The sequence below is a fragment of the Stegastes partitus genome, unplaced genomic scaffold, assembly GCF_000690725.1.
Source record: "Stegastes partitus isolate 25-593 unplaced genomic scaffold, Stegastes_partitus-1.0.2 Scaffold485, whole genome shotgun sequence".
In the NCBI taxonomy this organism is placed as follows: Eukaryota; Metazoa; Chordata; class Actinopteri; family Pomacentridae; genus Stegastes; species Stegastes partitus.
The window spans coordinates 23362-47414 of NW_007578216.1; the positions used below are offsets into that span (position 1 = coordinate 23362).

At 39.8% G+C, this 24053-nt stretch overlaps 3 protein-coding genes across 5 annotated transcripts; all 3 read right to left on the bottom strand.

Annotated features, from left to right (window-relative positions):
* Window positions 1–1484: 1484 nt before the first annotated feature.
* On the bottom strand, window positions 1485–4697 carry LOC103361061 (uncharacterized). Of its 2 annotated transcripts, none has more exons than XM_008287055.1 (5): window positions 4439–4697; window positions 2897–3060; window positions 2322–2564; window positions 1981–2184; window positions 1485–1886 (listed from the first exon to the last, which is right to left on the bottom strand). In XM_008287055.1, exons 1-5 carry the CDS (start codon window positions 4678–4680, stop codon window positions 1681–1683), a joined length of 1059 nt encoding a protein of 352 aa, XP_008285277.1. In that variant the 5' UTR covers window positions 4681–4697; the 3' UTR covers window positions 1485–1680. The 2 variants fall into 2 exon arrangements, with proteins under 2 accessions (XP_008285277.1, XP_008285276.1); XM_008287054.1 differs by having other exon boundaries at window positions 2307–2564.
* Window positions 4698–4790: 93 nt separating this feature from the next.
* LOC103361062 (immediate early response 3-interacting protein 1-like) lies at window positions 4791–6821 on the bottom strand. The gene is made up of 3 exons (XM_008287056.1): window positions 6669–6821; window positions 5387–5488; window positions 4791–5280 (listed from the first exon to the last, which is right to left on the bottom strand). The coding sequence occupies exons 1-3, from the start codon at window positions 6757–6759 to the stop codon at window positions 5225–5227; spliced, it is 249 nt and encodes an 82-aa protein (XP_008285278.1). The 5' UTR covers window positions 6760–6821; the 3' UTR covers window positions 4791–5224.
* An 851-nt stretch (window positions 6822–7672) lies between these two features.
* On the bottom strand, window positions 7673–21050 carry LOC103361063 (mothers against decapentaplegic homolog 2). Of its 2 annotated transcripts, none has more exons than XM_008287058.1 (11): window positions 20886–21050; window positions 18564–18973; window positions 16967–17056; window positions 16548–16741; window positions 14925–15059; window positions 14493–14555; window positions 13207–13260; window positions 12785–12997; window positions 12470–12607; window positions 11702–11846; window positions 7673–10021 (listed from the first exon to the last, which is right to left on the bottom strand). In XM_008287058.1, exons 2-11 carry the CDS (start codon window positions 18797–18799, stop codon window positions 9898–9900), a joined length of 1392 nt encoding a protein of 463 aa, XP_008285280.1. In that variant the 5' UTR covers window positions 18800–18973; window positions 20886–21050; the 3' UTR covers window positions 7673–9897. The 2 variants fall into 2 exon arrangements, with proteins under 2 accessions (XP_008285280.1, XP_008285279.1); XM_008287057.1 differs by having other exon boundaries at window positions 14481–14555.
* Between the last annotated feature and the right edge of the window lie 3003 nt (window positions 21051–24053).

The window sequence follows — 24053 nt, forward strand, 5'->3', positions numbered from 1 at the left end:
CTGTAGACATGATGCCTGCATTAGCCTGGTATTGTCAACCACATGGCATCTGGCCAGGTGCTCATGTGCAGTCGATCTGTGAAACAGACAGCCCTGATGATAAACCTCATTTTAATTCATTTTGACTTGGCACAGTGGGTCCTGATGCTGTGACACTGACAGCTTGTTGGAACTCTTGAATAGAGCCAAGCCTTTGTTATTATCATCACCTGCCCCTGTGCTTTTCATTCCATGACAAGTCCAAATGTCTGCTCTGAAAAACTCCTGTTGTCCAACTTTTTGCTGATGTTGTACAAAGACAAACTAGAGGATTACAAAATCGAACATTTACCAGATGGTTCAAATACATTGAACATACATGTAAACACAGCATGCAAATAGTCTTAGTTTTTGACTTAGAGAAAAAGTTTAAAATTTCATTGCTATTTTTCTGCTTAGAAAATGTTTACATTTAGCCAAATGTGCACAAAATGTCTTTGAGCTGTTTAACTGGTGAGAATTTTTCGACGATTGAGTTGATCCAAGGGCTGCAAGGTGGCACAGTTGGTTAGCACTGTTGCCTCACAGCTAGAAGGTCGCCGGTTCGTGTCCCAGTGAGGACACCCGGGATCTTTCTGTGTGGAGTTTGCATGATCTCCTTGTGCAGTGTGGGTTCTCTCCGGGTTCTCTTCCTCCCACAAGGTCCAAAAACATGTTGAGGTGAATTGGTGATTCTAAATTGTCCGTGGGTGTGAATGTGAGTGTACTTGGTTGTCTGTCTCTAAGTGTGTGCGATAGACTCGCGACCTGTCCAGGGTGTCCCCCGTCTTCGTCCTAAGTCGGCTGAGATAGACTCCAGCTCCAGTCGCTGAATGTCAGTTATTACTGTAGCCAGACACCTGAATCGCCACCATTTGTCATCTATAAATCCCTTTACACAGCTCAGGACGCACACATTTGTAGAAGTGTGACGTTACATGATGTTGTTCCCCAGAATGTCTGGACAAAATTAAATGACTAATTTCATTGACAGTAAAGAAAGAATTTCTATTCTATGTCTGTGAACTTCCACAAGCAGCATCAACAACCTCATTAACTCGATGTGATGTGATGTGATGTGATGTGATGTGGGATTTGTTCTGATCTTTGAGTCCTGGTATCTGGATGTTTGGTTTTTATTATCCTATGTTAAAAAGAGTGGATAAAATGTCATTAAATAGTAAATGCTGCATTTGTATTTACATTAAGTAAAGAAAGACTGCAGCAGAGCTGAGCATACAGCATTCTCCTCATTTAATGTAGTGAGCTAGCATCTCACTAGAATACTAGTCAGATTTTCCTTGAACTTTTCACTGCTATGGATTAAAAATGCAGCAGGTGGCTTTCAACAACTGACTATTCAGGGCTCTGGATTGTAATTTAAAATGAGCTACAGAATAATACACTGACAACACCTGTGACTGTATAAAAGGGTGTCCTCGAGGCATATGAATCCATTCACACAGGACCTTATGACATATATATTTTAATTCAAATTAGAAAAAGGGACATTGTCATGACAATATTGCATTTTATTGACCGATAAAAAAATGTTTGAATGGGGTTTAGCTGGTTGTCTCATACTTACTTGACTTACATTTTCTGTGTAGTACAAACAATAGGTTTACTATTTTACTGTATTTAGACAGAACAACAAACCCTCTATGTCGATGTGAATCTAGAAATCAGTCCCACCATGTGAGATATGCTGCGTCCTTGTTGCTCCATGTGGAAGGTGACACTTCGGGCTGAAGACTGAGCTGCATCTTTGGCTGCCTCCCAAAACCTGATTGTCACTTTTCCTGGTACCAACAGAGGCTCGATAAACTGGACAGAGATGTGGACAGGAGCTGTGATGACCTCCACACCTGACGGCACAACGGAGCAATATGAAGGTCTGGCCAGTGCTGCTGAAAACACTTCACATAACAAATGTATGACTGCCTGTTTAAAATCTAGTACCTTTGTGTTTTTCTATTTCAGCCAAGCAGACCGACAGCATCCAGAGACTTGGTGACGTCTGAGATCTGTCGCTGAAGAACCTGCCCGGCAGAGAGAGGAGCCGATGGGGGAAGTAGTCAGAAAAGGACCGTGGACACTGCAGCTCCACAGTCCTGGGAACTCTGAGCTCCACCTGCTTCACATTTTCTGGATCCTCTGGTTGGCCTACCAGAACAAAGAAACCCATGTATGTTATGGTGAGGAAGGAAAACAATAAATGTAAGAGGAAGGAAATAATGCATTTTCTTGGAGTAAAAAGGCTTGAAACAGTTTTGAGCAGAAATCACCAAAACGCTGCTCACTCTTGTTTTCATTCTTGGGTAAGTGTGTGCTGGCTTTGGGAAGCCTGTTTTTGGACAGCAGTGTCAGGACATTCTCCCACACAGGGCATCCAGAACGGGACGTGGCAGACAGACAGACGTCCACCTCCACCCCTGCATCAGTCTGCTGGTAGGACAGGACTTGGGCCTGCAGCTTGAAGGGACCCTTCTTCAGCTCATCAATAGGCTCAAAGGTTTTCAAAGTCTGACGCACACGAACTAGACCTAAAAAAGGAAAAGTTACAATCACTGTTATATCGCCATCATGTTCTTTTATTTTCTTTCTTTTAAAAGAAACAAAAACGCATACACCATACACATTCTATAAGATTATGATGGTCAAAACCAAGAACTGCCTGTTAAAAAGGTAATACAGTACTATCTACACACAGTCATGCAAAAGATGTTGCCATGTGAATGCAGTACATAGCACAATTACATGAACTAAGATTTAATTAAAGTACAAGTACTTTATGTTTATTCTTGAGTGCTGTACTTGAATAAATGTCCTTAGTTATGTTCCACTACTGGTTAAAGAGACATGCTGAGTGTCTTACCAGCTGGGTTGAGGCAGAAGTTCTCATCAGTCAGAAGCATTAGCAGCAGTTTACCACAGAGAAACTCTGGGAAACACAGCGGGACATCTCTGTATTCAGTGTCTGGATAATCCCAACCATAACCTGCAGCGCTGCAGAACCTCCTCAACAACAGATTCTCAAACCTTACAAAGAAATACAGTTATTAGGCCCAAAATTAGTTCTACTCATGGCAAAGTTTGATTTATTTGACCAACCGTTTTTTCTTTTTGTTTTTTTCTTCTGGCTGGAAATTACAGAAACAAATGACAAGAAACATTAAGACAATTCATCACTACCAATAGTAATGATGCATTGTGACACTGTTTGTATTTTTGTTATTTTTTACTAAAAATGCCATGTCCAAAGTTACTCACACAGTCATCAGTGTCACAGCCTTTATCTGCCACCACAGCAAACAAACAGTTCTTGTAACTGTTAACCTGCTTTCTGCTTGTCTCTGCTGGGATTTTGTTCCACTTCTCTTTCATCTTCAGGTCTGTGAGGTTGGACGGCTTCCACATCATAACTCTGGTCTTCAGTTTCCTACAAATTGTAGATAGGATTCAGGCTTGGACTGTCTGGGCCACTTCATCATGCTGATATTGTTTTCTGTTAACCATTTCAAAGTTGTGTGACTCACTGGCTGAAAAACACCCCCAGAAAATCCCATTCCCACCACCACGTGGAGATGGTGCTGCTCCTCTAATGAGAGCAACATACCTGTGTTCATTTTCATCTGATGAGCATAAGTGCTTTTCTTTGTTGAGGTGAGTTTTTGTGCGGCCATCTTGAAGAAATGGAGTCAGCTGCCAGTATCCATGGAGACCAGTCCTGTTCTGTGACTGACCAAGACGATGGTAGAAGAACTGCTGAGATGCAGCAGGATGGTCTTGGTGGTGAGCCTCAGATTCTTCTTGGCCTCTCACACTATGTTCTTGTGACAGGTCACTTACATCTCCCTACAATGAGATTTCCCTCAGTGTGGAGCACCTTGTTCTTTTTGATGATGCTCTGCACTGTGGCCAGGGGCACTCGAAAACACTTGATAGGACTTCATAGCATTTCCTAGTTTTGTGAGCAGCAGCTCTCTCTCAGTGATGGACTCTGATATCAGTTCACTGAACCCTTTGGTTTTACCCATGACTTGCAGTTGAGCTGTTCTCCTTTTACACCGTTTTAAAACTCTTCACAACATGAAAGAATCTACCAGGACCAAGGGATGAAAGCTGTATTTTCTCTCTTTTTTTAATGATTTCAAGGGATATGAAGGATTGTGGACATGGCATTTTTAATGAAAAGATAAAAAAACACAGAAACAGTTAAAAGTCATCACTTCTCTGACACTGTCATACTGTTTTTTTGTTTCTGTCATTTCAAGCAGGAAGAAAACCTGGTCGAAAAAGAAATCACTCAAAATCAAAACTGGGTATGAAGAACTTACAGACTTCATTCAAAGCAGGGGGTTACCGTCAGCCAGCTCTTTCAGACAGTTACCAGGCTTTTCTGAATGCCAGAACTCACCTGCAGCTGAGGATCGTGTAAACAGGATCACACCTGGGAGCAGCTGTTCTGTTCAGGTGACCTGATCTCCGGCTGATAACTCTGCTACAATATCGGAGGTAAAGATACACAATACTGGGAAGCTTGTCGCTGTTGAGCACATTTGTTTTTAACAATCTGTGAGCGCAGTAAATGTGAACGTAAACTAGATACACAGAACACACAGACAGCGAGGCCACCACGAAACTGTGTGTGTTCCCCATTACTCAACTCACTGCAACACACATCCGACAACAACTACGGCGAGCGCGCTGGGACAAACAACACGCCGTCGACTGTTCAGTGCAATGAAAGCTGTCTGCACACCAGTGGGTCGTTTTAAAAAACTTTTTATTCTCCAACATTTCTACAGCATCACATATTCAAGAATTACGTTACATGTACTCAAAGTATAAATCACCAACAGTGGACCACGCTACGACAGCAGTTGTTTTAGTCCTTTGATACAATTTAGTTAAGTGTAAAAGCATTTGTTTGTTTATTAATAATTTTGAAAAAGTGTAAACTATTCAAAATTGTATTGTTCTATTCAAAAGAAGACAGTTGTTAGGCATACTAAATAGCTGCAGGATAATGGCAAAAATCGGCCTTAGGAAATAACCCATGTGTTGGTTCGAAATATACAATAACATTCATGTTGAGGCTGACGGGTTCATTCCGTGTGCCAAAGAGACAGTGAGGGTTCCTGAGGTGATGGAGATGTTCTCCTGACAGCAGGCGTGTTTGTCCCATCTTCACTCAACCTCTTCATCCAAACAGAAGCAGCAGCACAATGCAGACTGAATTCACTGCAATCAGTGGCACTGCAGGGCAAGACAACATGATCAGAGATAAGACCAGTGTCACCAGATGCTTTTTTTTATTGACCATTCTTAAAGAAATTATGTGTGTGCACTCGTATATATCCACCTCTCATAACGGTCCTCACAGAGCGGATAAGGTTCATTAGCTGCACTTTGATGCCTGGTTCGTCACCAAATCCTCCTACACTTTGGTCCACTCCCCAGCCAACTACAGATGGTTAAAATACAGACAGACACAAACACATTGTTGCTGTTCATGCTTTGTTTTATTAAAAAAAAAATCTAAACTACTAAAGTACTGTTATCTTTGTCATTCTAGAGTTAACCTGGGTCGGAAGCCAGCCCACTATAATTCTCCTCCTCAACACTCGTCATTTCAGGTCTTTTCTTGGATGATTGTAGTCTTGCTAATTATTTAAATTATATTAAAGATTTGAGGTATGTTGATGTAATATTTTAACAGGACAAATATCCTCTGTGATTCCGTTATGATGAATATACATAGTCAAACTTTTTTTTTAACAGTTTACATGAGAGGTATATTTTGTATACTTTTTTGTAATATGTAAAAGTGTAAAGATAGGACTTTTGACACCTCATATATTTACATCAGAACTTTAAATATAAATGATAGAAAGTTATAGTAAAGTTATAACTTTTGTTCTGGGCCCATCAGTTCTAAATGAACTGGCGATAATCAACACGTTTTAACATTAAAAAAGATATTATTATAGCTAGATACAGCGATAGACAGATAGATATAGTTATTCCTCCTGGTGGAGAAACTCACAAGTTTCAGCAGTATCCACACGATAGATGTATGTGTTATCCAACATTATGATGCAGTAAGAGCAACAGCAAAGTCTGAAAATACTATTTGTCTAATGAATAAGTAACAAGGCTGCCCGTTTATAGAATTTATATTTAGTTTTACAATAACAAAGTTGTGGTACTCTCTAAACTTGTTCACTTAAGCATATTTTTACAGTTTGTATCATAGTGACATTAAATACACACACACACACACACATTTAAAAGCATAAACAGACGATGTTTTCAAGCGGGGCTCTAACCCTGGTTTACTCTATCGTTGTTTAAACTCCCCAGCATGTAATGTGAAATTGTTGAATTGATTAGTGTATTGATTTTGTTAACAAATTGTAAAAAAGTTTAAAAAGTAGCAAATTGTAACATTACTCAACTGGGCAAACTCTCTGTTATGCTAAATTTATAGGCTGGTACAGTAATTTTAGATTACAAACTTCTCTATGTCCCCAAAACTGTTCTAGCTAGACCTTAACTTACTAGCTAGTTAGCATTGGCTAGCCTAGCAGCTAACCCAATTTCAAAACGAAATGACGAGTATCGTTTAAGCGAGAGCCACTTACTTTTACTTAGAAATCTTTCTTCGTGTAATACAGCGACAGCATTGACACACAGGATAGCTGCCTGAATGAGAGAATACAAGGTAAATGCCATGTTGTCCCAACAAGCAGCTAGCTGCAGGCTAACTGTAGCTGACACTATTTACCTCTGACGTAGCCTACCGTCGCCGTGGAAGGACAAACTTCAGGCAGCGTGTTGACGTGTGAGCCTTTCATATTATATTTAAAGTGATACCCAGTGGCAGAAGAGGTACCCAGACCATTTCCTTGGACACAACTGAACTCAAAATAGAAGTCCTGCAATATATTTATGCAATCCAAAGGTTAAACATTATGCAGTGTGTTCTCCCTCAAAACATGGCATTGTTTAACGATCATGACTGATAACATTGATTCAGTTTATCCACATCAAAGCTTTAGGAAACATTGCTAAAGCATCCAAATATGTCTAAATATTTGGACAGCACATAACAATAGTAGTTTAAACACTAAGAATGATACATATTCAGAGGCAGTATGTGCAGTCCTTCCGTGCAAGTGTGCAGATGCATGCATGTCCTGTCTGAATCTAGGTCATTGACTCTGATGGTACAGCTGGCATGGTGGATAACTTCTGTACAGAACACTGAGGCATTTAATGTATTAAGACACTGCATATTTCATAAACTGATGTAAAACCTGAATGTATAAACTACCTTGGAAATATAGATGTTTGTTTCCAAAATGCAGTAAAACAGAATTATGTCCAAAAAAAAAAAAAGCTTAATGCACTTGAGCACCTCCAGTTTGTACTTACTTGAAACACGAACCATCACTGCTTAAAAGGTGAAGATATTTGCAGTCACAATGTGTTACTCTACGAACATTAAAACATCAGTTTACACAAATGTTACATACAAGCAGCCATGGTTGACCTGTGAATGACAGTTGAGCTGTACTCTTGCAGACTGAATCTATGACCCACAAACAGCCCTTATATGTCATAGTAATAAACACAACAGGTAGAATCATGAGAATAAAAATCTTTATTAGTGTTTTATGAAGTCTGCATAATATGCCACACGCCTGAGAAGCTTATGGTCAGAAAAAAAAAAAGAACTGCTCTATCAATACCGCCCTCTACTGGTAAAACAACTGCGACATCTACTGTACTGACTGCTTTGCAAAAAGATTACTGTTAAATACACACATACTGTACTACTGTTATGTATATGCATGTCTGGTCCACGTCAGTTTTTGTAATGTATTTTTTTTTTCACATTCATATGTTGTAGGCCAAAGATAAAAACAATGTAACACTGGACCCTAACACATGATTCAGTTCCCCACATCCAAACTTCACTAGGTGCACTTAAAGTACAATCACTAGTGCCATATGGTAAACACATTTACATCATAAAGAAGGGAGGGGAGGGGGGACATGTTAACCTTGCAACAGCCACTTATGAGTTTAAGCTTGTTGTACATACTGTATTTTATAGACGGAACAAATACAATACACACATTAACACAGAATGTCCCAGTGTGCAGGCACATTCGCTCTTCTTTTGTCACACGGAAGAAAACTGCTCTCCTCCCATTCTGTAACATTTGGAAAGCCAATTATATCTGGTCGATCTTAACCCGCTTGACTAAGCACCAAAAGGCAACAAGAGGTCACGTGTGTTTTTCAAAAAAGTGAAGAGATGTGAGTGAATGAATGAATGAATGAATGAATGAATGAATGAATGAATGGCCATTACAAAGTTTTACATGCCTCTGGAATCACTGAAACCATTACAAGGAAGTATGTTTTGGGTTTCAGGAAAATCTGTTGTTTTGTGTACTTTAAATGCACCTGACTTCTTTGGAAAAACAAAGGATAGAAACAGGCTACAAGTCATGTGGGGCAGTGATTTCTTTTTTTTTTTTTTTTTCACCAAGACAAAGAGCTGCTATTGGAAATTAATTCAAACAGAACCTTCAGGGTAAAACGAAGGAATGATCCATGCCCTCCATGTCACTTTAGAAACAACTGTGGTCTTGAAAATATTATTTTAATAAAAAGTGAACGACAGAAAATTTTAAGTATATTTATATATAAAAATACATGAGAATACAAAAAAGTAGCAAAACAATGGGGATATAGGCTAAAAACAGAATGAATTCACTGATACCTTCAAATTCTCCTGGTGAGATGTCACCTTGGAGAGCCCCAGGACTCCCAGTGTCGTGTCAAAAAAAAAAAAAAAAAAGCTTTTTGATAACAGCTGATATTCTCTGGTCCCTGCCCAGTGCGCCCTGCAAAGCCTGGCCAACAACTCTCTAGCTTCCATCCAGGCTCCTCAGTGGGGATGTAAATCAACTAAATCAAGGACACGTAGAGTGCCATACAATGACAAAGAAATAAACTAGAGCCAGACTGAGTTTGCAGTTTGTGTAGGGTTGTTTTTTTTTTTTTGGAATTATTATTTTACCTAACATTCCTATTTGTCCATTAAAAGGTATGTCTTATAACGACACACTTCAAGAGTTAAAAAAGAAAAAAGAAAAAAAGGGGCCATTCTGGCAAAGTCGATTCAAATTTCATAAACACATTGTGGCGTTTCCTTCAGAGGAGAACAGCCACCAAGGCCATCGTTTCTTCACCAAGCCACCTCCCCCCTGACAAAAGATGGGGCCAAGTTTCCCAGAGAAAAGTAAACTTAGGTTCAGAACAATGGTTGGGGTGGGCTGGAACAAAAATCATTTTAGCATTCAAGCTCGTGTTACTCATACAAGCAATCTTCAATACTGAGAAACTATTCACAGATATTTTTGGTATTTCCCCTACTTCCCGGACTAAAAACCAATATACATTTTATTTGTACCACAAATAGATCTAATATTAAGGATTTGGGGAAAAGCAATTTAACAAGGTGCATGACATAGATGGGTAACAAAGTGCCAATTTTTTCTTTTTTTCTTTTTTTTTTTACTGAAAAGTCTGTATGTGTATGTGAAATGAGTGCAACAGTGTAGGTGCATTTGTTCTTCCATTTGTTTCTCTGTGTGTGTTTCTGTGTGTGTGTGTGTGTGTGTGTGTGTGTATAAAGTTAAAAGAGGGATGTGGAACTGGGCCACGAATACTATGAAGTATGTTACAGAAAATTAATTCTGTGGGGTTTCCATTTATTTTTTCATGAAAGGACTCACAAGTTTAGAATTTAATGATCTTTGTAATGGGCTTTTTTTTGGGCGTTTCCTTAGCTGTTTAGGACATACTGGAGCAGCGTGCAGACGGGGAACCCATCTGGGTCAGAACCTTGTCCAGCCACTGCAGGGGGCCATTCAAATGCAGCTCGATCCAGCAAGGAGTGCTTGTGACAGTCTGCCGCCTGGTAAAAATAAAGACAGACATTTAAATTTTCTGGGATGTGCTGACATAGGCTTTTCACTCCTTGCAGCATGTGACTCATGATGCTTTTGGCTTTGTTATGTACAGTGTGTATTTCTGCAGCCAGGAAGAGGATGTTGTGGTTTGTAGGTCTCTACGTTATTGTGAAGGAAATGCGTGAAACTATATCTGTGATGATAACTTCCACTGCTTCTCAAAAAAAAAAACATTCCTTGGATGGATTTAATTAATTGTGTGTAACAGTTAAATTGCAAAAAGTGCAATGCAAGTTAAGGCAAATTAAGTCAAACACACTCCATCACAACTTTTTTTTCCTGCTTAACACAAAATAAACTCACAAGGTTCTCATTTTCCATGACTCATTTACAAAAGTCTGTTTGAAAGAACATCATTTTTACAGATTTAAAGGTTTTTTTAGATACAGAATTTATAAATGTACTTTTTAAAAATTTTAACGACAAAGTTTGTTGACATGCAGGCTCTATATGTGCACAGCAAAACAGGCAAAAAAAAAAAAATTTGAAAGAAACACAAAGTACAGAAATATTTTAGCTACAGAAAGAATGTTCATCAAAAGCAGGTATTCTGCTGTATCTCGCAATTGCTGCCACCACACTGGGCAACATGGTTCAATTGTTTGACCATTCAAACAAGAACAACAAAACACTGTACGATGAGTGCAAAGTCAGATCTGAATCCCACCCTAAGCAAAAAACTATTCTGGATGCCTTTGTAAGTGTTACACCATATGAGAATGGTTCCAAACAGCAAAATAAAACCATTGATCATTTCACCTTTTCAAAAGTGATGATACCAGTTTGCAGTTATCACATTGCTTGACAGGCAGTATGTAACATCATCACACACTTATTTTTCTTATGCTGCCACCCCAGAGGTGTATGACAAAAAAGACACAAGCTTAAGCAGATCTGTCACAAAATAAAATATTGTGCAGTTACAACAGACTACTGGTCCAGCTGCACACTGGAGCCCTGCTAAAGTCCATTCACTTTATCAATGTGGACTTCCAACTGGTGTTTGCAAACAATATTTTTTCTAAATGATCATACAAGTGAGAACATTGCAGCAGGGATATGGGAAGTGTTGGCTGCTGGGACAGAAAATGTGGTGAGAAAATAGACATCTATGAAAGCTGAACATAATGAATGCAGCCACCCTAAACAAGTTGACCAGGCTGCAGAGCTTTGGCAATAGACAGCCTCTTGCAGTTGGTAAGTTATAGTCCTGTTATATTCATTACCCTGTTTTTGTATATAGCAATATATACTGTTGAAAAACTGTTGCAATGTCAGTTTTTTCCAGTGTTAAAATGCCCTGCACTGTCATTAATGATGGTTTAAAGAACTGCCCAAAAATAGTTCTACTACTGAGGAAGCAAATTTTGATTTTTCATCCTTCCCTCTGGTGTAGTAAGGCTAACAGAAGAAAGATAAATTGAGTTTGTGAGGCTCCAGTGAGGCTCAACTCTATCAAAATTTCTCATCAAAATTCCATGTCTGCTGTTCCACCTGTTCAAAAAGTACTTTGTATATATTTGGATGAAACAGTCCTGACTAGGATTAAGGTGGCTCATTCTTGCTACATATTCATGTATGTTTGAATGAATTAGTTCCAACACAGTTTCAGTATCAGTGCTCACCTGTACTCAGCTCCCCAGCCTTTGACAAAGCTCATACGGATGGTGCACATCCTGGTGAGCTGGTAGACGGCCTCAAAGCCCTGATTGACTGACTGAGCCAGCAGGGCTGCAAATTCCTGGTTGTTGAAGATTTTTAAATTACAACCTGAAAGAGGAAGTTGATAAACAGGGCCGTGATTTTTCTAATAAATATAAGAAAAAAGCAAACAAAAACACCAAGCACACATTTGGCACTTGGTTGGCAGTGGCTTGTCACTGTGTGTCAGTGGCTAATTATTGCCCAGAGTTTGTGGTACTTTGTTGGCCCTTTGTTAGGCTCTTCACTCAGTCAGTGATTCCACTTAGGATGGTATTTAATTCCTTTTTACCTTTGAGCAAAATGCCTTACAAATCCTCTCCAATCAGACATACTGTAAATTAGTATTCAAGGCACATGGTGAAGTGGATTGTGCTATAGAAGCTGTTTGAGAGGTTGCTATGGAAGCTGTGCCATGGACGACTGAGTGCTTTCTCACCACAAGGCAGCAAGCTACAAACTTTTCAGAGGCACCTTTTACTTTTACTGGATGTGGATTTTTATATTAAAAACCCATTTCTGGTGCTGTAAACCTTTAAAAATTGTATTCATTTATGGGAATATGGGAATAATTTTCATTAAAAGAGGTCTAAAGTTATTCCAGCTTAACATTTATTTTGATGAATGGGTATCATACTATCAATATGTGCCATTTCTCTAATTGTTCCCCAGTAGCATCTACTGTGTCTTACCTGGAGGAATTTTACACACTGTTGCTGGATGCCAGCCATACCGCTGGTTGCAGTTTGGACTCTGGACAAAGATGGCGCTATCACTGAGGCACTCAGCAAACACTTCCCCTCCAATGTAGTAGAGTCTAACTCCTCTTCCTGTAAACACAGACCCACAGAACCCACTTGCTCATTAAGTACAATAAACACAAGATTTGATTTCAACAAGATTTGTGAATGATGATTTAAGACAAGGTCAGTGATACAAAACAAACTGAAACAGGTTGTCTGCAGAAAATCCATTACAATGATGCTGAACCTGAAGCTGTGCCATACCTATGTGCCTTCGGGTCATCTCCACAGTGGCGTTCCTGTTAACATTAGAAAGCAGGCCCAGGCAAAAACGCTCAGAGTTTGATGGATCTGTGAATCCATCCACTGTCAGCGAAGGCTGAGAGGCGTGGAACGTCTCCCCCACACGTTGGTTCAGCTCATAGTAGGCTATAGAGCACCAGAAGGCCGGCTCCGAGTAAGTCACCGGCTGCAGGTCTACAACACAGCATCACATTCGGAAGGTTTATTCCAACAAACATATTCAGCACTCAGTCTTTCATTCTTTAATGCAAATCCACTTATCGCGCACCACTCGCACAATAATTAGATTATTACAAGTACATAGAAGTGGCTTGGTTTTGATGTGTGCTATCTGTAAGCAACTACTGATGGATTTGTACTAGTGCATACATGGTGTGTCTTACCCATGCTGTGATTGACAGGAGAGAGAGTGCTGGGGGACAGCTCTGCTGGAGAACCTGACAAACAAAACAGGAGGTCATGGATGTGGATGGGTTTACAGAACACTGCAGCAAGACAAATGTGTGGATCAGGTCTTATAAATAAACTGGTCTTGTTAATTAAAGCAAAATGATACTATAAAATGGACCAGTTTGCTTTAGAGTGAGGGTAAGATGATGTCTATTGTTGGCAATGACTATCTTGCTTCTGCTGTTACGGATATTATTAACATCAATGACGCAAACATGATCTAAATCTGATGTGAAAAACATGCAAGTGTATTCCATGAACTACAGACAAAGGATGCTCCTTAATTTTCCACATTTATTTCCAGAGGAAAATACTGAGCCTTGGAACTTAATTTAACGTGTCGCTCTCATGTCTGAATAAACACCCTGACTAATTTTTTCATAAAAGGCACATCGGTCTTACAAAGTCAGACCTGGTAACATTTCCCTTGAACTTTCAACTCAGAACAAGCTTGAACGAATGCAGTACTGATGGACAGACTTGTACAAGATTTCAATGCCATCCATGACTGCTGAGGAAGTTATGCTTAAAAAGCTGAAACCTAACCTAAAGCATAATTTAACAGGATAAGAGTTTATGTTCATCCATCGTGTTGCAGTAAACACACTCTAGTGTCATACATTATACATAACTCCATGTAATGTACAGTCTTGTGTGTTAGTTGCCAAATGTTGAGGGAGTACTGTAGCTCTTCCTGCAACAGTCTTGGCATGTTTTTAATGAAGCCGTAAGGAAAATTAAGGTGAAAGTCACCCATGTCTGAATGGCACAACACTGTCACTTTAATGGAGTCAACAATATCTCATATTCTGTGTCTGATAGGGCTTTTGTTGGAGTCAAAACCTCCTCAAATACACCATCAGCTTTGGACTAGTTAAGTAAGAGAGCCGCAGCTTCTTTAGGGAACAATTTCAAACTATGTGCTACCATTATTACACGTCTATAAACAACAGGTCAAAATCAGTATCTGCAGTAATCAGTGTAAATATCTCAAACAAGTGACGTGTCATACATGTTTGTGGAAGCAAAGGAGGATGTAAAAGAGAAATCTGAAATGATTCTATGTATGTGTTTTTAAAAAATATATTTGCTTTAAAAAAACAAACAAACAAACAAAAACACCCACAAATAGCTGAACACAGATTTGACTTAGACCAGGCAGGTGAGGCAGACAGAGAAGGGAAGAAGAGGTGCTAGTCTAGGGTACCTGTGTCCATACTTTGATTCATCTGTTGATCGCTGGCCTCCCCATCCTCACTGATGTAGCCTGGCGGAGGTGTTTCTGTTGAAATGATGCGGGAAGAAAAAAAAAAGAAGCTGTGATGATATCATATTGTAAAATGGCTGTTTAACCCACAGAAATATTCATGTCACATTCTCTTTCCTGAAGTGATGTAAATAGTAAAAGCAGGCAAAATTCACAGCTCTTTTACTTGAATGCCAAAATGGTGCAGCTCATACTAAAAATCCTGGATATTGAGTTGCAAATTGCCTCCTGAAGTATAAGAACAAAAAACACATTTATTGATACAAACTAAATACCATATAATACAGTGCACAGAGGAACCCAGAGGAGAAGTTTCTTCGCTTTCAGATTTCAGTTAACACATTAGTGAAATTGCAGTCGAACAGACTCTTATCTGGTGCTCACCTGGTATATAGTTGTTTGGAGGTTCAATTCCTGCAGGAAAGTTTGTGTTCTCAGGTATGGAATGAGTGTAGTCATCCAGAGGTGGCAGCTCTGGCAGTATATCTGAGTGTCTTGGCACAAGTACAGGAGGCAGCACTACAGTGTTGAGTAAGTGTCAGAAGAGATGAGTCAGACTCTGATTAGTTAAATGCAATTCCAAAATTATTGTCAGGTGTTTTAAGACAGATTTCATTAAAAGAAATGATTATGTGATTTGTTGTGTTAGTGTTGTAGAAACATCTTTACAGCACGAGGAGACGATGGAAAAAGTAGAGGTCACCAGTAAAAACAAAAATAAAATCCCTAATTGATTAAGAGTAAACAGGATTCATCGCAGAGTTTAACACTGTCCAATCCTTAAAGGTGGAGTAAGCCATTCTAATCAAATACACTTTCTGTTAAATTCTGCAAATGTCTCTTTACGGTTGGCTACCTGTTCGTTCTGTGTATGTAGTGAAAAGAAAACCTGGTGTTTGTACACAGCTCTGGCTCTGTAAATGGGAAACCAACTAAATGGCTCAGACCGATCCACACAACACTGTTCTAGCCAACCAGCAACAGGAGGCATTCGTGTTTGTGCACAAGACAGCTCTACGAGTCTCAACACAGAGGAGGATGGGGTGAATTCAGATGACTTTTAAACACTGATCCCTCTATATTTTCTGTAGTGGATGGCTCTTGTGCAGCAGCAGCAGCTTGTACAGCAGGTGTGAGAGACAGCGGCAAACGCTCCTCTCCCATCTGTTTCCAAGGCGAAATGTTGAGCAAGAGGCCGATTTCAGCAACATTAGGCTCAGTTGCTTTGATCACAGACACAGACCAAGACTCCCATCCTCCACCAGGCTCCTCTAGGCAGTAACTACAGTCGAGGCAGGCTCTGGCTCTACCAGGGAAAGGACGGTGTCTGTAGTCAGCTTTATGTTTCTCCCAGCTGCTAATAATCTTAACAACTAACCCCACAGTTTTTTATGATGTTGCTGCGGTTGTGTGCTTGCATGTTATTTGCTTGATGACATTTTGGTTCAGCTGTGAGACAGATACATCCACCTCAATGCTGTCTAAGCCGAGAACAGTTGTTAGTGTGGCAAGGTATGTCCATGAATTTACCGGTCGAGGCTTCTGAATAGGCACTGAAGGGAGGAGTGTGTGTCTGACTGTTGAGTTTAAATTTGAACAAACTTTCTCAGGAATGGCTTACTTCTTTAAAAGAATAATTTCACGTTTCTAAAGATGCACTTTTGTGCTCTCTGACTGAGAGGTAAATATGAAGATTATTCCCACTGTCAAATTTGCCTTTTTAATATCATATTAGGCTACAGTCAGCAATAACTTAGCTTAGCATAAAGACTGGAAACACTTCCCATCTAACTCCTAGCAAGGCTGTGAAGTTCAAAAATTCCCAACAATTACAGAGAAGCAAAACAAAATGCTATGCAATTATCTTTAGACAAATGTGTTAAAATTTTGCTGCTCTAAACCGAGTGGAACTTATAGGTATGAAAAGTGATCATAAGGTGAACAGTGAAATATAAAGATGCATGAATGTTTTAGACAACAAATGTTGACAGGACAGATTGGTCTCACCTGGGGTCTCCACCCTCTGGTAGTGGTAGGGGTTGATGCAGACCTCGTCCTTCTTGAGGTGGAAGGCATACTCACAGGCCTCAATGGCACGCAGCTCGTGGTGGCTGTGAAGGTCCGGCCACCGCCACAAGCGGCAGTAGATAACATGGGGAAGCCCCTTCCTGTGGGAGACCTGCAGGCGGCCATCCAGGGATCTGATTGAACAGCAAACAGGAGATGATGGTGAGATGGGCAGAAGACACACGGGGGAGGGGGGTGACACATAATATGGCCGGGTAAGGGAGGTGATGGAAATGAATTGGATTGAGTTTTGACGAGAAACAATGATGTTCTGAATGTCCGTCACCTCCAACATTGTAATGACAACTCTCCCACATCAAAGTTGTATGCAACACCATACAATAGTTGAGGATAGTCACCTGGTTTGGTCAGGGTAGCTGTATAGGCCTGATGTATCCCACTGTTCTATCGTATTTGGTGTACTCAGTCCCCATATTTCAGAGCAATTGCTGTGCACAGAGAAAACAACAAAACAAAAACAAAAAACAAATGATAAACATGGGACATGGCTCATTCAGAATTATCAGTATGGGTATGTGAACATTAAAAGGCCTCTTTTATTGGAGTTTTATGGCAAAATAAAGACATCAAATTCACTTTCAGCGGTGGAAATGAAAGATGGGAACTTCAAATAAGAGAAGCCTTTTTGACAGAATTAAGGGAAAAAAAAAACAAAACATGAACTCTGCTAACACACAATGAGTGAGACAAAGAGCATTCTTCAACATTGTGGCATTGTATCAAACACTGAAAAAAACTCAAAACTTTTTCTACAACAGTCGCTTATGTCAGAACTTATCTGGAGACATTTAAACAAACACTGAAGACACACAATGGCACAAAAGGGGGGGAAAAAACGGAGGAGGCAACCTTGGCAAAAAAAACTGTTTTCAGACATTCTCAAAACATTCACAAGAAAATGGTCAAAAAATAAAAAACGTGGAATGAAGACAAATGAGTCGTTGCTTCTGAATAACAGGACAATAACAAATTCTACATATAAAATGCTACAAATACACGACAACATGTTCTAGACTTAATGACTTTAGTGGGATCTTAACTGCCATTCAGAACTGCAATTGTCTGGTTCGTGACAGGGTGGGAAACCAACTTAGCAGCTTTTAGATCCTAAAACTCAACAACTACAAACAGCTATTTTTCCTGCAGGAAGCTAGATGATTATACTAAAATCCATCCAAATGTTAAATGAGTATCTGTCAAAGTGGCAAGCTGAGTGGTTAAGCTCACTAACAATTAGCAAAATGTACCAGTATAAGCATGGCTAGTAGCAATGCCAATAACTGGCATTATATTGAGTTTGTGACCCATCCTCACTGATTTAGATATCCTCTGCTCGTGTAGTCATCAAAAAAAAAAGATTATTTCATTCACAACGAGCTCTGTATCTCTACAAACATAAACAGTGTGGCCTAGAACAATTCTCAGGCGATAGCAACCAGCCCACTATCTATAGACATACAAACATCTGACGTGGTACTTGGCGGCACATCAGTGAGGAATGAATCTGTTAACACAGTGTTCCCACTGAACGTGAGTCTGGGTCACCAAGGCTGGCTGGCTGATAAAGAGAACATCTTCTCTTGACCCTTTAATGTTTCTCTCCCCATGAGAGTAATACAGACTGTCTAAATACAGTTGTAAACGGTTATGTGATTTTCAGCGTATCCTAAAAGGACAAATAACGTTCTACAATTTTGCATCCCTGTATAAACCTTTTATAAAAGATTTACAGGTAAATATTCCAGGAAACTAAAATATGAAAACAGAATTAAGAAAGATAAATGCAAGATCAGCATCAGCTAACAACTTAAGGTTTCAGGGTTTAATATTTGGCAGAGGTCTCAAGTACACATGCTCACAGGAAAAACATGTAACAGCATCTGCATCTTCTTTCAGACCCCAGTTTGAACAGTAACCAAGTGTTGGGTGGAGTACCTGGGGATGGTGACACACTTGGTGTTGCAGTTCTGTGTGGTGATAGCTTTCTCCAGCTCATCTAGCTGACCTGTCTTCTTTAGCTTCTTCACCAAGCTCTTCACAGCCTTCTCGCACCACTTCTCCTCCTGCCCGTTCTGCTCTCCGCCGCCCGCTCCGCCTGGGCCACTGGTCGACTTCTTCCAGCCCAAGAGCCTCTTCACCACAGGAGGGGTGAATGGCAAGATGGACGACATCTTCTCTGGACAAGCCGGGAGTCTCCAGAGGACTCAACACAAGTTCTCTCACACACAGACAGAGGGGACCTGGAGCTACAGTTTGGGCCCTTGCTCTGAGGAGCCCCTCTAGTGACCAGTGAGTCACAGGGTGGAAGCCAGTTCTAGCAGGGTATACTCAAAAGAGACGGAAACCTTGGGAGAAAGTCACACACACACAAGGCACATCATTAAAAACAAAACATAGGACAGATATGGAGCTATATTTAGCCTTGTTAAAATGATTTTTAAAAAGCATTTGTTGATCAATGCAACTTCAGATAGAGAATAAAATTGTAGGGCTGTTTTGCTAACTGCCTCTGAAGCAGAAGCATCTCCAAGTACAGAGGACAGTTGCTTGGGCAGTCATGAATAAACATCTGAGAGAGCACTAAAGACACAGTTTGTGATTTACTTGACAAAGCACACAGGAGCAGGAGAAATTTAAATGATTTCCAACTGTTTATAGAAGTCTGTACTCTGAATTTAATTAAATACCTGCAGTACGCAACAGCAGGAGGATCCATATGAGCATCTCCAAAGCAAGAGAGGTGTACACATTTACACACAAAACAACACAACACAGTGATAACTTGATTCATTATTTATCATTTAAAACATCCTTGAGAGGAGACCGGTCAGGATTTAACAGTAAATAACAGGGTTTTTTCTCTTAACCTCAGACAGGTGAATTGCCGCCCAGAGTCACAGTTTTTCAGCTGTAACACACAGCAGCTGAATCCTGAACTCCATCACAGCCGAATATTATTTTTCAGTAAAAACCCGATCCATTCACTAAAGTCTAAACTATCAAGATTTTTTGAATTAGGGAGATTGTTCTGTTTCACGCCAGGATATTTGCAGCAGTGACATTATTGTGTTTATGAATGTATTATAGAGCACGACCTCTTGAATCAATAAAGTAACAACCAAAATATGGCAACAGGTAGCTGAGTGACTCTGAAAATACATTTTATTTTACTGCATTGTAATTGGCTGTAGCTACACAAGCTATCATCACAAAAAGACAGGAGTTTTCAATAGTGAAATCATAAATAAACGATGGATGTCTTGCCTGTGGGTGATTCCTTAACTCTCACAGTGACACAGTTTGCAGTTAGCCTCTATAGGACAGCATGATAGAATACTTGAAATTAAGTTGTGGCTTTTGTTTGGGTGTTTTTGTGCCACCCCCAAGAATTGAATTGGCCCAATGCTTCCATCTCTACGAAACATTTCTGGGGGCGTCCATGCTCTGAATTGAAGGGTTTGGTGAGTTCATCAAGCAGAAATGTCCACTTGACGTTAGCTTGTCACAGACACCTCTTGACATCTAAGCTAGCTAGCCTGCAAACTTAGAAACACGGGGTGTGCCTCTTCCTGTTGCATTCCGTGCACCGAAGCAATCACGACCAGCTATTAATGAGCACAGTCAATAACACAGGGAACGCTATCAAATGGATGTGGACGAGGGGAGTATTTTGTGACAGGCCCCCCAGTGCTAACACCAACTGGCTGAGAAGGCCGGCTGCTAGCTACCTGGTGGGGGGGCCTGCTTCACTCAAATCACAACAATAACTTCACCAGCGTTAGCTTGCAAAATGCTGAAATATTCCAAGCTAAAAACGAAAAGCGAAATACAAAAACTAACGCAACTCAGTGAAGTGGAGGTAGTTTATGGAGAAGTCATTATATAGCTAAGGCAGCTAACGTTAGCTTCACTGAGCTAGCTGCCAGCTTGTTATCAAAAATCCTTTTGTTGTGATCCACGATAAAACCTCCTGTGCGCAACAGTCCTGCCGCGCTACTTTGGTACCAGTCTGTCAAATAGAGCCAGGACACAATTAATATGATGCCACAAAATGCCACTTTATGAATTTAAACGCTGCAATGTTTCATTTGAAAGTAGCTCCTGGTTGTCTGTGTCTTTTACTAAAATACAAAATGAGTTAGCATCTTGAACGAACTCTTCCAAACTGAGCCCAGGCTCCCGCTGGCTAACGGATCTCTCACACAAAACAACATGCTTCAAAGTCGAGAAAACAGCTAAAAGCATTTCAATTCTTACCCCAGTTTTAAAGTCCGAAGCTCCAATCTATCAGAAAGAGATGTGCGCAGCCCGCTGAACACCTTGTTGACATAAAAACGCCGGAACGATATTATGCTGCAGCTAATTTTGACAAGGCTGGTAGGCTCCTCTCAAGTTGCTACCAGAGCTACTGAAGCTAGTTAGCAGCGTTAGCTGGACCGGAACAACAAAACAAACCTGATGGCTACGTACGAGCGCTTAATCCCTCCTATTCACACACTGATTGGAGGATTAGAAGAAGACGTTCTCTGAATACTGGCTCATGCCCTTGACAATCCTTATTGTTTATTTGACAGCATGTCCCAGCAAACAGGAACATTCAGGGAACGTTGCCTGAAGGTTCATTGATGGTTAGCTTTTGTAGAATTTTACAAGAAAGTCACAGTCTGTTGTAAAAAAACAAAAAAACAAAAAAAAAACAGAAACCTTCAGGGAAAGGTTTCCTGAAGTGCCTGATGGCTGGATGAATTTACATCTGACATTATTCTCAGATGATTGGAGGCAAAAGCAATTTGTCAATAAATATTATTTACATTTTTAACCAAATACAAATACATTTAAAATAAACAAACAAACAAAACGTCATTGTCAGTCTTATTTATTTCAAATTTGACAACTTCTAATATGCGTTTTGGTATTTCTGCTGCCACTTACTGATGCTAATATTGAGTTCTGTTATTATGCTCATTCACAGCATATGTCATCTGAAGGCACTTCACATCGTAACGTGAACCCCTTAAAAAATTATACAAAGAAACAGAGTAAATCTAAAGTTTCCTTTAAGCAACACTCTTATCAGTGAGGGAAGAAACAAACTTTTACCAGGAAGAAACCGCCAGCAGAACCAAGCCATCTGCTTTGACTGTTTGAGATAATGGTAAATAGGAGAGAGAAGAGGAAAGCAGATAGAAAACAGACAAAAAAAAGTATATAAGAACAATAAACACTGGGGAGTTCAGTGAGGACAGTACCTGCAGATCAACTGTATCCACAGCCACAGATACCTGCAGTGGAGATAAAGTTGGTGACATGCAGTGATGGTATATAACTGTATGGAGAGAGAAAGAGAGGAGAGGAGAGGTGCACAGTGCATCATGGGAAGTTGGGTCTATAGAAGCATACCTACATGAAATGAAATGAATGAAAATGAATGAAATGAAATGAAAAATACTTTATTTATCCCAGAAGGGAAATTCAATCTTGTAAAAGCTCACTTTTACCATATATTTTATACAACAATAATAATAATCATTCAGTCAGTCAATTGTCAGTCAGTCAGATTTGTTTTTTAAGGTGATGGCTGTTGGCAGGAAGGATGGTTCAGGGTCACCTGAGCAGTCCTAACTATAAACTTTACCATAAAAGAAAGTTTTAACTCTGATCTTAACAGTAGAGAGGGCATCTAACCTATTAAAACTAAACTGGGAGCTGATTCCACAACAGAGGAGCCTGATAACTGAAGACTCTGCCTCCTATTCTACTTCTGGAAACTCTGCGAACCACAAGTGGACCTGCAGTCTGAGAGCAAAGTGCTCTGTTAGGATCAAATGGTACAATAAGATCTTTAAGATAAGATGGAGCTTGGTCACCAAGAGCTTTGTATGTATGTTGATTTTAAATTCAATTCTGGATTTTACAGTGAAGAGAAGCTAAGACAGAATAAATATGATCTCTTGCTGGTTCCTGTCAGTGATAGCATCCTGATAATAGAGAATTACAAAAATCCAGCCTGAAGGTAACAGATGGATGGACTAGTTTTTCAGCATCACTCTGAGGCAGGATGTTCCTCATTTTGATGATATTGCACAGATGAAAGAAGGGCATATCCTAGTTAAAAATAACTCCAAGGTTCCTCACAGTAGAACTGGAGGACAGGGAAATGCCATCTAGAGGAACTATCTGGTTAGATAGTGTTTCTGAGGTGCTCAGGGCCAAATGCAATAACTTTAGTTTTGTCTGAATTTAAATGAAGAAAATTACAGGTCATCCAGGCCTTTATGTCTTTCAGATAATGCTTAAAGTCTGACTAACTAATCACTTTTATCAGGTTTTATAGATAAATATATGTAAACTGTGTAAATAAATCATGACAACTCCAACTCCTCAACATACAGCCAGAAGGAGTAGCTCCTCCCCTCACTCAGGTGTTCAATTAGCTTGCATTGGCCTCACCTGGTTCCACTATAAAATGCTACCCTTTAGCCCTCAGCAGCATTTGGTCCGTTTTATTTTATCTGCAGCGATGGGTGGATGCTTGTTCCTTTGTGTGCTTTTATTGTCAGGATCTTTGCAAGGTGAGCCAAGAGTCCCAAAACTGCTTTTGTGCACTTTTTTTTTTTTTTCCATTGCAGTGAATACAGTTTATCATTTTCTTCCCAGTTGTTTCAACTGGAAGCAGTCATTTGAAGTGTGCCCTGGGCTCTGCACAGTGCAAGGATGGCTCGGAGTGTATCCTCTACAGCCATGTGTGTGACGGAGAGAACGACTGCAAGGACGGTTCAGATGAAGACGACTGTGAATCAGTATGCAGTGAAGGTACGAGGTTGTTGAGGTTCAGAAGTCAGATTAGACAAAGTTATTTATTTGCAAGACTATTTCATAAAATGTATTTGAGGTTGTCATACAAGACATAACTTGTATGACATTTATCTAAACAAACTTTGTAAATTACTGTGACTGAAGTAAATGTGAATCTGTGTTCATGTATTTCTTTCAAACTAATGGCAAATCTGTGAAATTTAAGTCCAGTAAGACACAAAACTTGAACCTGCCAATACTTATTTATGAGTGTAAAGTGCACAGTTTTATGAAAAGTTGTCAGCTTTAACAGGACAGAATAAGGTCAGTATATTAGGTACACCTAATTAAAACTAATGCAGTCCAATCCAACATGTTGTTCAACTATGTGGTTTTGAAAGCTGCAGTTTGTGGGAGGTGTTTCTATGATTTTGTTTGTCCTGTTTGTAGTGACCACAAACTACAGCCTTAACAATGATCACACACTTGAATTCATACCTCTAAAACAGTGGGAACAAAAGCTAAACACAACACTAATGATGGGTAGGATTTACTACAGGACTGTTGTATTAGACTATATTAGTTTTAAACTATCATTAGTAACTATTTGTTTTTATGGGATGATAATCT

What these genes read in the sequence shown, in the direction of transcription:
- LOC103361062 (XM_008287056.1), bottom strand. Translation starts at nt 6,759, where the DNA reads ATGGCATTTACCTTGTATTCTCTCATTCAGGCAGCTATCCTGTGTGTC. An exon ending in AGAAAGATTTCTAAGTAAAA is followed by an intron (nt 5,489 to 6,668) that starts GTAAGTGGCTCT and finishes AACCATCTGTAG; the next exon opens with TTGGCTGGGGAGTGGACCAA. An exon ending in TGTGAGGACCGTTATGAGAG is followed by an intron (nt 5,281 to 5,386) that starts GTGGATATATAC and finishes CTTGCCCTGCAG; the next exon opens with TGCCACTGATTGCAGTGAAT.
- LOC103361063 (XM_008287057.1), bottom strand. Translation starts at nt 18,799, where the DNA reads ATGTCGTCCATCTTGCCATTCACCCCTCCTGTGGTGAAGAGGCTCTTG. An exon ending in AGCTACCCTGACCAAACCAG is followed by an intron (nt 16,742 to 16,966) that starts GTGACTATCCTC and finishes CTGTTCAATCAG; the next exon opens with ATCCCTGGATGGCCGCCTGC. An exon ending in AGTGTGTAAAATTCCTCCAG is followed by an intron (nt 11,847 to 12,469) that starts GTAAGACACAGT and finishes TTCCTCTTTCAG; the next exon opens with GTTGTAATTTAAAAATCTTC.
- LOC103361061 (XM_008287054.1), bottom strand. Translation starts at nt 4,680, where the DNA reads ATGGGGAACACACACAGTTTCGTGGTGGCCTCGCTGTCTGTGTGTTCT. An exon ending in CTTCTGCCTCAACCCAGCTG is followed by an intron (nt 2,565 to 2,896) that starts GTAAGACACTCA and finishes TTCCTTTTTTAG; the next exon opens with GTCTAGTTCGTGTGCGTCAG. An exon ending in TGAAATAGAAAAACACAAAG is followed by an intron (nt 1,887 to 1,980) that starts GTACTAGATTTT and finishes TTGTGCCGTCAG; the next exon opens with GTGTGGAGGTCATCACAGCT.